Genomic DNA, 13,577 nt, shown 5'->3' with positions numbered 1-13,577 from the left:
TACTTTTTCTTAGTGGATTAGTTATACTACAATGTGCTGTGTTGAAATGTGCTTTAATTTACAAATATTGTCGAGAAAATGAACCCTTAACGTGATTTCTACAATACATAGAGGCGTGTTAATTCTTTAAGACTATTTTAGAGCGTGGTCCTGCCCTCATCTGATGTTCATGTTTTAGAATCTAAGGGACGCTGTTGGTCAGTAAAAATATTTTCTGTGTTGTGTCGTCATTCAGTTTATCCCCCGACTGATTACACAGTGAAGAAGGCTTTCTGTCTTTGGTCGAGGTTTAAGACACGTAAGAGAGAACATGGTCTCACAGACTTGCGTGTAAAGGTTGAAGACGTGTTTCAGATGTAACCAGAAACGGATTTCACAACCAGATATCAATTGGATATAGATAACCTTTTTTGATTCTTTGTTGCCATGATGGCAACTCGAAGATCTCTCACCTACATATCTTTAAGATGGCGATTGTTTTATGGACTGCGACGGCAAATAGGACTGCTTATGTTGCTGCTTCATGTGGTTAACATGGTAGGTGGTCAGATTCGTTATTCTATACCAGAGGAGATGAAGAAAGGCTCTGTTATTGGTAACGTAGCGCAAGATCTTGGTTTGGATCTGAAAAGGCTGCGTTCTGGGCGGGCCCGTATCGTGACCGGAGAAAACATTCACTACGCCGAGCTGAAGACAGACAAAGGGATTCTAGTCGTGAATGAGAGAATAGACCGAGAGCAGCTTTGTGAGGAAATAACACCATGTAGCTTCAGCTTTGAGGTGATTTTAGAAAATCCCATGGAATTGCACAGAATAACTGTTGAGGTTTTGGATATAAATGATCACGCTCCCGTCTTCCCAAATAAAGATAAGCCTATCAGTTTTGAAATAAGTGAATCCGCTGTGGTTGGAGGACAGTTTCCACTGCAGAGTGCAGAGGATCTAGATGTGGGGCAAAACGCGTTGCAAAATTATGTTTTATCACCAAACGACAATTTTATATTGAAGCAACATGCAAATCCAGACGGAAGTAAATATTGTGAAATTGTGCTCCAGAAGCCTTTAGACAGAGAACAACGTCCACATTTGTCTTTGAAATTAATCGCAGTTGACGGAGGAACACCACAGAGATCTGGTACAGTAAATATAGACGTCACTGTGTTAGATGCCAACGACAATGCTCCCGTATTTAACCAATCCGTGTATAAAGCATCTGTGATGGAAAACACGATGAAAGGCACAAGCATTATTACAGTGAATGCCACAGACGCCGACAGTGGTTCAAATGGCCTCATTTCTTACAGTCTGTCTAAAATGAAAGGAAGTGCAGCAGATATATTCAGAATTGATGAAAACACTGGTACAATTTCTGTGGCTGGTCAGATAGATTATGAAAAAGACAGAAAATACGAAGTAAGGGTAGATGCAAAGGATCAGGGTGGCCTAACAGGGACAAGTAAAGTTATATTTGATGTTTTTGATGTCAATGACAATGCCCCAATTATAAATATTATGTCATTTTCTAGCCCTGTATCTGAGGATGCTCGTCCTGGAACAACAATTGCTATTTTGAACGCAAAAGATGCAGATTCTGAGAAAAATGGGCAAATAAAGTGTTCTATAAATGGCAAACTTCCTTTTAAGATCGAGTCATCTCTAACAAACTATTACAATTTGGTCTCAGATCAACATTTTGATAGAGAATCCATCTCAGATTACAACATAACAATAACAGCCACTGATTTGGGGTCCCCCCCCCTTTCCAGCTCAACAAAATTACACCTTAAAATCTCTGACGTAAACGACAACGCACCATTATTTGATAAAAACAGCTATTCTGCTTACATCACAGAGAATAATTCCCCTGGAATTTCCGTATTTGCTGTCAGCACGCGAGACTCTGATTGGAATCAAAATGCGAGAATCTCTTATATTTTAGAAGACACACAAGTCAGTGGTAGTCCAGTTTCTACTCATGTGTCTTTAAACTCCGAAACTGGAGTTCTTAGTGCGGTTCGTTCCTTTGATTATGAGCAAATCAAACAGCTTCATCTAGTAGTAAAAGCGCAGGATGGAGGCTCCCCTCCACTCAGCAGCAATGTGACTGTGAAAATAATGATCCAGGACCAGAACGACAACCCGCCTCAGGTTCTGTACCCAGTCCAGACTGGTGGCTCTCTGGTGGCTGAAATGGTGCCTCGTTCAGCAGATGTGGGCTATCTGGTCACTAAAGTGGTGGCTGTTGATGTGGACTCTGGACAGAATGCCTGGCTCTCCTATAAACTGCAGAAAGCCGCAGACAGGGCGCTGTTTGAAGTGGGCTTACAGAATGGAGAAATAAGAACTGTCCGCCAAGTCACTGATAAAGATGCTGTGAAACAAAGACTGACTGTTATAGTGGAGGACAACGGGCAGCCCTCTCGTTCAGCTACAGTCATTGTTAACGTGGCGGTGGCGGACAGCTTCCCTGAAGTGCTGTCGGAGTTCACTGACTTTACACACGACAAGGAGTACAACGACAACCTGACTTTTTACTTAGTGTTGGCTCTGGCTGTAGTTTCCTTCCTCTTCATCACGTGTTTAGTGGTTATTATATCAGTGAAAATCTACAGATGGAGACAGTCTCGCATCCTGTATCACTCCAGCCTCCCTGTGATTCCGTATTATCCACCACGTTACTCGGACACTTTGGGGACAGGGACTCTCCAACACGTGTACAATTACGAGGTGTGCAGGACGACTGACTCCAGAAAGAGTGACAGTAAGTTCGGCAGAGCTGGTAGTCAGAACGTGCTGATAATGGACCCCAGTTCTACAGGGACGATGCAGCGGATACAGAGTGAAAAGAGCATCCTGGATGAGCCAGACTCTCCTCTAGAGGTCAGTTAAATAATGTAGCGTTTGCCTCTTTTCCTTAATGTGTCTCTCTTTATCTTTTGTATTTGCATTGATAGAGAGCAGATGAACACTACACCGTCACTCTCAGCACCATGGATCCCAGTTAGTTTGGATCACTTAGTGACAATTATGCTTTTGCAAAACTCTTGTAGATGTAGCAGTGGAAATCACATGGCTTTCAACTCCTATGTAATAGGGCCACCTGTCCAGTGAGACCACCACGTCCATTATCCTATGTCGAATAATGTTAATATGCTTTTCTTTTTGCATTTCCAAAATATGCTATTGATGTTGCACTACCAACTCTTCCATTTTCGTTCATACAATTTCCGCACGTGGGATTCAAAGAACGGTAAAAGTGGTGCTCAAGTTAAGCAACCAACAGCATTTGGTAAATGCTGGGGAAAGATTTTAGTCACGCTTAAATGATAAATATGTTAGCGCTTATTTTTTTAGCGTGAGATAAAAGCGGAACCTCTCACGCTTGATGTTGATGGCAACGCTAATAAGCCCACATCCCGACTTCCACATCCTAATCCTTTGGTGTACTATATGAAGTCCAAACTAGTTCATACATTTGCTCTGCTTATCACTATTTAACCTAAATCCTAATACAGAACAGTTAGCCTACATATTACCTTAAATTACAGGAGACAGCTGCCCCTTCAAGTGATTGAGTTGTTTTATTAGAGGGATTATTAATGCGATTGTATAATGAAATCCTTGGTATTATTTTTTTATATCTTTTGTGGAAATCTTAAGTTGCAAGTATCAGTTGGACTTCAATCGGACTGTGTTGCACAGTGTCGTAGGGCAAGCTGATACTCTGCTGGAGATGTTATATTATGTTTTCTGTGTTTCTGTGCTTTAGTGCGTTGTGATCAACAAAATTATCGTTTTCTGTTGTTTGCAGCCCTAAGATACACTGTATTGTATGGCATAATAAATGATTAGGGCCCCGGTATATTATTGAATTTGACATATGCTGATTTATGTATTTGTTTCAATTTCGAGGGCTATGATGGTATTACTAGTCTCTGTAAGGGGAATAGTCGGTGTGCAGTTACTATGAAAATGCAATTTGAAATTACTTTCCTTCCTTATGTTGATATTCATTGACTGGACTCTAAGGGACGCTGTTGGTCAACACAAAAAAAAATCTGAACAGTGTTTTAGGAGGTGCCTTTCTCCATTCTGCTCTGTTGAGAGTGGATATGCTTTAGACAGTAAACGACGTTGAGGTGGGCGCACATAGACTGGGTTTGATTTGATATTTTTCACTACGAGAGAAAGGAACCTGGAAATACAAATGTTTCTATTATAAACTACGCCTGGATTAAGTTATTGTTAATCCTTGGGTTTTCTAAAATAAGTGTTTCGATAGTATAATCTCATATCATTTATTGGATAGCATGGACTTCGGAAAATATGTCCACCGGCCTCTAAGATGGCGTTTGTGCTACAGACTGACGCCCAAAAGCCTTCTGTTTCTTGTTTTTCTCAATCATATTGCCAGTGGTCAAATACGTTATTCAATCCCAGAAGAAATGAAGAAGGGATCCCTCATTGGTAATGTCCCATTGGACCTTGGAATTGATATGCAGAGGCTCCGTTTTGGTCGGGCCCGTATCGTCACCGGAGAAAGCATCCAGTACACCGAGCTGAAGACAGACAAAGGGACTTTGGTTGTCAATGAGAGAATAGACCGAGAGCAGCTTTGTAAGGACGTAACGCCGTGTAGCTTCAGCTTTGATTTGATTTTAGAAAACCCTATGGAACTACACCACGTTACAGTCGAAGTATTAGATATTAATGATAATTCACCTTCTTTTCATCAGCACGACATGCAATTGACGATTGGAGAATCAGCAGCACCGGGAGCACGTTTTGTTTTGCCAACAGCCAATGATCCTGATGTAGGAGTCAACGGGCTTCAGGACTACAATTTATCTCCAAATGAAAATTTTATTTTAAAAAAGCATTCAAATTCTGACGGGAAAAAACATGCGGAGATTGTACTTGAGAAACCGTTGGATAGAGAGCGATATCCCAGTCTGTCCCTAAAGCTGATAGCAGTGGACGGTGGAACGCCACAGAAATCTGGTATAGTAAATATAGTTATCACTGTCCTAGATGTTAACGATAATTCTCCTGTTTTCAATCAGTCAGTCTACAAGGCCACTGTTACGGAAAATGCCGCAAGAGGTACCTATATCCTCACTGCTAATGCAACTGACGCAGATAGTGGATCAAATGGTTTGATTTATTATTCTATTTCCAAAATGCAAGGCAGTATTGACAGTATCTTCGAAATTAACAAGACAACGGGTGTGATATTTCTTTCAGGGCAGGTTGACTATGAAAAAGCGAAGAAATATGAAATGCGCATTGAAGCAACAGACCAAGGAGCTTTAACAGACTCGAGTAAAGTCATAGTTGAGGTGATTGACGTGAATGATAACCCACCTGTCATTAATGTGATGTCTTTAACTAGTCCTGTGTCAGAGGACTCCCCTCCTGGTACAACTATTGGCATTATAAATATAAAAGATCTTGATTCGGGTGAAAATGGACAGGTAGCATGTAGAATCGAACAAAATGCACCTTTCAAGATTAAATCCAATTTAAGAAATTACTATACTTTGGTAACAGATACTGTATTAGATCGTGAAAGTGTTTCGGAGTATAACATCACTGTAGTTGCGACAGATTCAGGAATGCCTCCTCTATCAACAAAACGAACCTTTCATTTAAAGGTCTCTGATGTGAACGATAATGCTCCGGTGTTTTCACAAGTTGTTTACAATGCGTTCATCACAGAGAATAACTCGCCAGGAATTTCTGTTGTCACGCTAAGGGCTAAAGATCCTGATGAAAATCAAAATGCCCGTATATCTTATTTTCTGGAAAATGTTAATATCGGTGGATCTCCAGTTTCTGAATATGTTTCTATAAATGCAGAAAGCGGAGTGATACACGCAGTGCGTTCATTTGATTATGAGCAAATCAAACAGCTTCATCTAGTAGTAAAGGCGCAGGATGGAGGCTCCCCTCCACTCAGCAGCAATGCGACTGTGAAAATAATGATCCAGGACCAGAACGACAACCCGCCTCAGGTTCTGTACCCAGTCCAGACTGGTGGCTCTCTGGTGGCTGAAATGGTGCCTCGTTCAGCAGATGTGGGCTATCTGGTCACTAAAGTGGTGGCTGTTGATGTAGACTCTGGACAGAATGCCTGGCTCTCCTATAAACTGCAGAAAGCCGCAGACAGGGCGCTGTTTGAAGTGGGCTTACAGAATGGAGAAATAAGAACTGTCCGCCAAGTCACTGATAAAGATGCTGTGAAACAAAGACTGACTGTTATAGTGGAGGACAACGGGCAGCCCTCTCGTTCAGCTACAGTCATTGTTAACGTGGCGGTGGCGGACAGCTTCCCTGAAGTGCTGTCGGAGTTCACTGACTTTACACACGACAAGGAGTACAACGACAACCTGACTTTTTACTTAGTGTTGGCTCTGGCTGTAGTTTCCTTCCTCTTCATCACGTGTTTAGTGGTTATTATATCAGTGAAAATCTACAGATGGAGACAGTCTCGTATCCTGTATCACTCCAGTCTCCCTGTGATTCCGTATTATCCACCACGTTACTCGGACACTTTGGGGACAGGGACTCTCCAACACGTGTACAATTACGAGGTGTGCAGGACGACTGACTCCAGAAAGAGTGACAGTAAGTTCGGCAGAGCTGGTAGTCAGAACGTGCTGATAATGGACCCCAGTTCTACAGGGACGATGCAGCAGATACAGAGTGAAAAGAGCATCCTGGATGAGCCAGACTCTCCTCTAGAGGTTAGTTAAATAATGCAGCTTCGTCGATGTGCCGTTATTTCATTCTGTGTTTAGTTACGTTGATAGTGAACTGTTGCACGCTTTACCGCCATTTTCAGCACCATGGACAGCATCTCAATTTGATTCACTTCATAGGAAAACTGCTTTTGTATTCATGTTCAGATCTTAAAGAAATTATATTACCTTTTATTCTCAGTCAGTGATATGCTGTTTTATTGTTTCATATGCACATTGCTTTGCATTCTGGGTTAAGGTGCAACATTATAGATGTTCTTGTACAGCGTGAGTAATCTCCATTGTTGGAAACAAATGGTTTGCATGCGACGTAAATTATTATACTTACAATCACAACTGCTCCTTTCACTGCATTCACTCAATGTTGGTGTTTTTTGTGGAATCGTCTGTTGAAATATTTTTGAGATTGTTTTGATTATGCACCAATCAAATGTAATCAACCACTTAATATTTCTTGAAATAATTCTGTGTTGCATGTTGTTACTGATTTTGGACTCTAAGGGACGCTGTTGGTCAATCCAACATAATCTCTAAAACATTACCACACAGTCCCCTCCCTTACCACCGTGGCCTATAAAAGAAAAGGAGATAGTGCATTATGTGGGCTGACATTCGAGGAAAACAGACTCGCATTAATTGATATCTCCATTCAGATATATATTGAAAATACAACATCATTTTTCTTCAGTGGTACATTCAGTGTTTTATTCAGAATAAGTATCGTGCTTGGATCGTTGTAGAGCATATCTCCGTGTTTTTCTTCTGCTATGGCATGTGGAATACCTCCCTACACCCGGTGCGTAAAATGGCGCTTTGGTTGCGGACAGATTTGGCATCTTCTGTTATTGCTTTCTTATCTCAACCATATGGTCAGCGGACATATCCGATATTCAATCCCAGAGGAGATGAAGAAAGGCTCCCTAATCGGTAATGTAGCACAGGATCTGGGTTTGGATCTGAAAAGGCTCCGTTCTGGCCGGGCTCGTATTGTGACCGGAGAGAGCATTCAGTACACCGAGCTGAAAACAGACAAAGGGATTTTAGTCGTCAAAGAGAGAACAGACCGGGAGCAGTTTTGTGGAGACGTAACGCCTTGTAGTTTCAGCTTTGAGGTGATTTTAGAAAACCCCATGGAACTACATCAAATTACAGTTGAAATAACAGACATAAATGATAATTCGCCCACGTTCAAAAAAGACAAAATCAATTTTGAAATCAGCGAAATAGCTAATACTGGCGCTCGTTTTCCATTGACGAGTGCAGAAGACCCAGATGTGGGTGTCAACGGTCTCCGGGAATATTTGCTGACCGAGAATGACAATTTTGTTCTGAAACAAAACTCTAATGCAGATGGTAAGACATTTGCAGAGATGGTGTTACAGAAGCCATTAGACAGAGAGACGAATCCTAATCTGTCTCTAAAGCTAATAGCCGTTGACGGTGGAACTCCGCAGAGATCTGGTACAGTAAACATAGATATCACTGTTCTTGATGCCAATGACAATGCGCCTGTATTTAATCAATCTGTGTACAAAGCTACGGTAATTGAAAACGCTCCGAGGGATACATACGTTACCACTGTTAATGCCAGTGACGCAGATTTCGGGTCAAATAGTATTGTAACGTATTATTTTTCAGACCTCAGCAGTGGTCTCGGTGATTTGTTTAGAGTAGATGAAAATAGTGGTATTATTTTAATAACAGGTTTAATTGATTATGAAAAAGACAAAAAGTACGAACTTAGAATCGAAGCAAAAGATCAGGGAGGTTTGACAGATTCAAGCAAAGTGATAATTGAAGTAACTGATGTAAATGACAACGCCCCTACTATTAGCGTCATGTCTTTCACTAGTCCTGTGTCAGAGGACTCCCCTCCTGGTACAACTATTGGCATTATAAATATAAAAGACCTCGATTCAGGTGATAACGGACAAGTTAATTGTAGAATCGAACAAAATGCACCTTTCAAGATTAAATCCAATTTAAGAAATTACTATACTTTGGTAACAGATACTGTATTAGATCGTGAAAGTGTTTCAGAGTATAACATCACTGTAGTTGCGACAGATTCAGGAATGCCTCCTCTATCAACAAAGCGAACCTTTCATTTAAAGGTCTCTGATGTGAACGATAATGCTCCGGTGTTTTCACAAGGTGTTTACAATGCGTTCATCACAGAGAATAACTCGCCAGGAATTTCTGTTGTCACGCTAAGGGCTAAAGATCCTGATGAAAATCAAAATGCCCGTATATCTTATTTTCTGGAAAATGTTAATATCGGTGGATCTCCAGTTTCTGAATATGTTTCTATAAATGCAGAAAGCGGAGTGATACACGCAGTGCGTTCATTTGATTATGAGCAAATCAAACAGCTTCATCTAGTAGTAAAGGCGCAGGATGGAGGCTCCCCTCCACTCAGCAGCAATGCGACTGTGAAAATAATGATCCAGGACCAGAACGACAACCCGCCTCAGGTTCTGTACCCAGTCCAGACTGGTGGCTCTCTGGTGGCTGAAATGGTGCCTCGTTCAGCAGATGTGGGCTATCTGGTCACTAAAGTGGTGGCTGTTGATGTGGACTCTGGACAGAATGCCTGGCTCTCCTATAAACTGCAGAAAGCCACAGACAGGGCGCTGTTTGAAGTGGGCTCACAGAATGGAGAAATAAGAACTGTCCGCCAAGTCACTGATAAAGATGCTGTGAAACAAAGACTGACTGTTATAGTGGAGGACAACGGGCAGCCCTCTCGTTCAGCTACAGTCATTGTTAACGTGGCGGTGGCGGACAGCTTCCCTGAAGTGCTGTCGGAGTTCACTGACTTTACACACGACAAGGAGTACAACGACAACCTGACTTTTTACTTAGTGTTGGCTCTGGCTGTAGTTTCCTTCCTCTTCATCACGTGTTTAGTTGTTATTATATCAGTGAAAATCTACAGATGGAGACAGTCTCGCATCCTGTATCACTCCAGTCTCCCTGTGATTCCGTATTATCCACCACGTTACTCGGACACTTTGGGGACAGGGACTCTCCAACACGTGTACAATTACGAGGTGTGCAGGACGACTGACTCCAGAAAGAGTGACAGTAAGTTCGGCAGAGCTGGTAGTCAGAACGTGCTGATAATGGACCCCAGTTCTACAGGGACGATGCAGCGGATACAGAGTGAAAAGAGCATCCTGGATGAGCCAGACTCTCCTCTAGAGGTGAGGTGCAATGCAAAGTTTTCATTTCTGCAAATGTTGTCTCTGTGAATTGAAATGAAATTGCAATAGGTGGTTGTGGTTTGACCGAAAACAAGTGCACAGAGTTCCTTTCAGCACCACTGTGCGGACAGCTCCTCTTTAACTGAAAGTTCATTCTGGCTTGAAAACTTTCCACTTTCCTCAGATCTTCTAATCAGAAATACTACCGTCTATAAATGCTACTACTGCTGCTAATTACAATAATAATAATAATTAATTATAATATCATTATTTTATTAACATTATTATTATTGCTGTTGTTTTTTATTATTATTGAAGCATGCTAATTGGGCAAGTTTCTCAACATTTGCAAATGTAAATTGCCCTACGCAATTAATTAAATACAGTTATGCTTTTTTAAAAGTCTGTAGCCGTGATATTACATCAATATATATATATATATATATATATATATATATATATATATATATATATATATATATATATATATATATATATTCTTTTCTTTGGATACTTATATTGTTATTTAGCTACTTCCAAACCGTTTGGTGTTCACGTTTTGGACTCTAAGTGACGCTGTTGATCAAGAATATAATGTGTAACTGAACTACAACGAACCCAAGCACCCTCATTCTCACGTATGTAACATACAGAGTGGTTGTATGGGTGCTACATAACCATAATCTCTCTGTTGCAGTTCAGGGGCGTTCTTTGTCAGATCACATTGAAATAGACTTAGAGGGTACATCAGGAAACGTATAAGTCTTGGAAAAGAAAGGTGTTGTTTTTTTTAGTCTATCGGCTTTGTTTCTCTCTTCTATTATATGAACAAAGCAAATCTGGACTAGTGGATGTTATTGAATTCGGATCGGAGGATCTCTGTTCTTTTTTCTCGGAAAATGTCCCTTTCTGATATGGCGTATCAGCAGCCACTTTTCAAATGGCATTTGTATTTCGGACGGCAACGGGTAATGGTTCTTTTGTTGTTTTACTTCTTTAATGTCGTCGCTGCTCAGATCCGCTATTCTATACCAGAGGAGATGAAGAAAGGCTCTCTTATAGGTAATGTAGCACAGGATCTTGGTTTGGATCTGAAAAGGCTTCGTTCTGGCCGGGCCCGTATCGTGACCGGAGAAAACATCCAGTACACCGAGCTGAAGACAGACAAAGGGATTCTAGTTGTGAATGAGAGAATAGACCGGGAGCAGCTTTGTGAAGACGTAACACCGTGCAGTTTCAGCTTTGAAATAATTTTAGAAAATCCTATGGAGCTACACCACATAACAATTGAAGTGTTAGATGTAAATGATCATCCTCCGGTATTCAAGAAATCAGATATTATGTTAGACATAAGCGAGTCAGCTAACCTTGGGGCGCGATTTGTGCTGGACAGTGCAGAGGATCCCGATGTTGGCGTCAATGGCCTGCAGAATTATGTTTTAACCTCAAACGATAATTTCGTTTTAAAGCAGCATGTAAATCCAGACGGAAGTAAATATGCAGAGATGGTGCTTCAGAAGCAATTAGACAGAGAGGAGGTTCCACATCTCTCTTTAAAGCTTATAGCAGTAGATGGTGGGACTCCACAGAGATCTGGCACTGTAAATATAGACATAAAGGTTTTAGATGTAAACGACAATGCGCCCGTTTTCAACCAGTCAGTTTATAAAGCCACGGTGATTGAGAATGCATCAAAGGGCACTAATATCGTTACTGTTAATGCTACAGACGCAGATAGTGGATCGAATGGTTATATCACATATTCAATTTCAAACGTGAAGAGCAATATAGCTGATTTGTTGTCCATAGATCATGTCTCTGGTGCATTATTTGTTTCAGGTCCAATAGATTTTGAGAAAGATAAAAAATATGAGCTTAGAATTGATGCAAAAGATCAGGGAGGTTTGACAGATTCAAGTAAAGTGATAGTTGAAGTAACTGATGTAAATGACAACGCCCCTATTATAAACGTCATGTCATTCACTAGTCCTGTGTCAGAGGACTCCCCTCCTGGTACAACTATTGGCATTATAAATATAAAAGACCTCGATTCAGGTGATAACGGACAAGTTAATTGTAGAATCGAACAAAATGCACCTTTCAAGATTAAATCCAATTTAAGAAATTACTATACTTTGGTAACAGATACTGTATTAGATCGTGAAAGTGTTTCAGAGTATAACATCACTGTAGTTGCGACAGATTCAGGAATGCCTCCTCTATCAACAAAACGAACCTTTCATTTAAAGGTCTCTGATGTGAACGATAATGCTCCGGTGTTTTCACAAGGTGTTTACAATGCGTTCATCACAGAGAATAACTCGCCAGGAATTTCTGTTGTCACGCTAAGGGCTAAAGATCCTGATGAAAATCAAAATGCCCGTGTATCTTATTTTCTGGAAAATGTTAATATCGGTGGATCTCCAGTTTCTGAATATGTTTCTATAAATGCAGAAAGCGGAGTGATACACGCAGTGCGTTCATTTGATTATGAGCAAATCAAACAGCTGGTTTTCGTCGTCAAAGCGCAGGATGGAGGCTCTCCTCCACTCAGCAGCAATGCGACTGTGAAAATAATGATCCAGGACCAGAACGACAACCCGCCTCAGGTTCTGTACCCAGTCCAGACTGGTGGCTCTCTGGTGGCTGAAATGGTGCCTCGTTCAGCAGATGTGGGCTATCTGGTCACTAAAGTGGTGGCTGTTGATGTGGACTCTGGACAGAATGCCTGGCTCTCCTATAAACTGCAGAAAGCCGCAGACAGGGCGCTGTTTGAAGTGGGCTTACAGAATGGAGAAATAAGAACTGTCCGCCAAGTCACTGATAAAGATGCTGTGAAACAAAGACTGACTGTTATAGTGGAGGACAACGGGCAGCCCTCTCGTTCAGCTACAGTCATTGTTAACGTGGCGGTGGCGGACAGCTTCCCTGAAGTGCTGTCGGAGTTCACTGACTTTACACACGACAAGGAGTACAACGACAACCTGACTTTTTACTTAGTGTTGGCTCTGGCTGTAGTTTCCTTCCTCTTCATCACGTGTTTAGTGGTTATTATATCAGTGAAAATCTACAGATGGAGACAGTCTCGCATCCTGTATCACTCCAGTCTCCTGTGATTCCGTATTATCCACCACGTTACTCGGACACTTTGGGGACAGGGACTCTCCAACACGTGTACAATTACGAGGTGTGCAGGACGACTGACTCCAGAAAGAGTGACAGTAAGTTCGGCAGAGCTGGTAGTCAGAACGTGCTGATAATGGACCCCAGTTCTACAGGGACGATGCAGCGGATACAGAGTGAAAAGAGCATCCTGGATGAGCCAGACTCTCCTCTAGAGGTTAGTTCAGTTTTATCACCTGACGCAAAGATACAATCCTTGGTGCTGTGCGCCCCCAAATCCCACAGTTCCATCCCTGCTGACTGTTTACTATGTATGTTTACTCAAGTGCCAGCTATTTAAAATGTAAAATGAGTAACAGATAGCTGGGATGAACTCTTTGAACTGAATTAGGTTGCAGTAACAAAATCCATACTATGTCTGCAGCAGCAATTCACTTTGTTTACTGAATTTGACTGATAACTTGTTTGTGTTTTCAGCATACAGTGA

General features: G+C 41.4%; 4 protein-coding genes and 3 pseudogenes across 17 annotated transcripts in view; all 7 read left to right on the top strand.

The window, feature by feature from the left end:
• Positions 1-13,577, top strand: part of LOC122879995 (protocadherin gamma-C5-like) — a 251,973-nt gene that overhangs the window by 100,098 nt on the left and 138,298 nt on the right. The window lies entirely within an intron of this gene.
• The window catches only part of LOC122880012, a 184,261-nt pseudogene that overhangs the window by 72,424 nt on the left and 98,260 nt on the right, over positions 1-13,577 (top strand).
• The window catches only part of LOC122879994, a 120,527-nt pseudogene that overhangs the window by 76,087 nt on the left and 30,863 nt on the right, over positions 1-13,577 (top strand).
• Positions 243-2,904, top strand: LOC122880007 (protocadherin gamma-A3-like). The gene has a single exon (XM_044204726.1). It carries the CDS (start codon positions 427-429, stop codon positions 2,887-2,889), a length of 2,463 nt encoding a protein of 820 aa, XP_044060661.1. The 5' UTR covers positions 243-426; the 3' UTR covers positions 2,890-2,904.
• LOC122880005 (protocadherin gamma-A11-like) lies at positions 4,296-7,047 on the top strand. Its single transcript, XM_044204724.1, has 2 exons — positions 4,296-6,746; positions 7,000-7,047. The coding sequence occupies exons 1-2, from the start codon at positions 4,311-4,313 to the stop codon at positions 7,030-7,032; spliced, it is 2,469 nt and encodes an 822-aa protein (XP_044060659.1). The 5' UTR covers positions 4,296-4,310; the 3' UTR covers positions 7,033-7,047.
• On the top strand, positions 7,385-10,030 carry LOC122880004 (protocadherin gamma-A1-like). The gene has a single exon (XM_044204723.1). It carries the CDS (start codon positions 7,529-7,531, stop codon positions 10,013-10,015), a length of 2,487 nt encoding a protein of 828 aa, XP_044060658.1. The 5' UTR covers positions 7,385-7,528; the 3' UTR covers positions 10,016-10,030.
• On the top strand, positions 10,613-13,445 carry LOC122879998 (annotated as a pseudogene).

Source organism: Siniperca chuatsi, linkage group LG8 (genome assembly GCF_020085105.1).
Source record: "Siniperca chuatsi isolate FFG_IHB_CAS linkage group LG8, ASM2008510v1, whole genome shotgun sequence".
Classification (NCBI taxonomy): domain Eukaryota; kingdom Metazoa; phylum Chordata; class Actinopteri; order Centrarchiformes; family Sinipercidae; genus Siniperca; species Siniperca chuatsi.
Note: the sequence above shows the minus strand (reverse complement) of the source record. Positions and strands in the feature narration are given on the sequence as shown.

Excerpts from the sequence above, each read along its gene's own strand:
- LOC122880007 (XM_044204726.1), top strand. The coding sequence starts at position 427 with ATGATGGCAACTCGAAGATCTCTCACCTACATATCTTTAAGATGGCGA.
- LOC122880005 (XM_044204724.1), top strand. The coding sequence starts at position 4,311 with ATGGACTTCGGAAAATATGTCCACCGGCCTCTAAGATGGCGTTTGTGC. Across the intron at positions 6,747-6,999 it reads AGCCAGACTCTCCTCTAGAG|GTGCAACATTATAGATGTTC; the intron begins GTTAGTTAAATA and ends TTCTGGGTTAAG.
- LOC122880004 (XM_044204723.1), top strand. The coding sequence starts at position 7,529 with ATGGCATGTGGAATACCTCCCTACACCCGGTGCGTAAAATGGCGCTTT.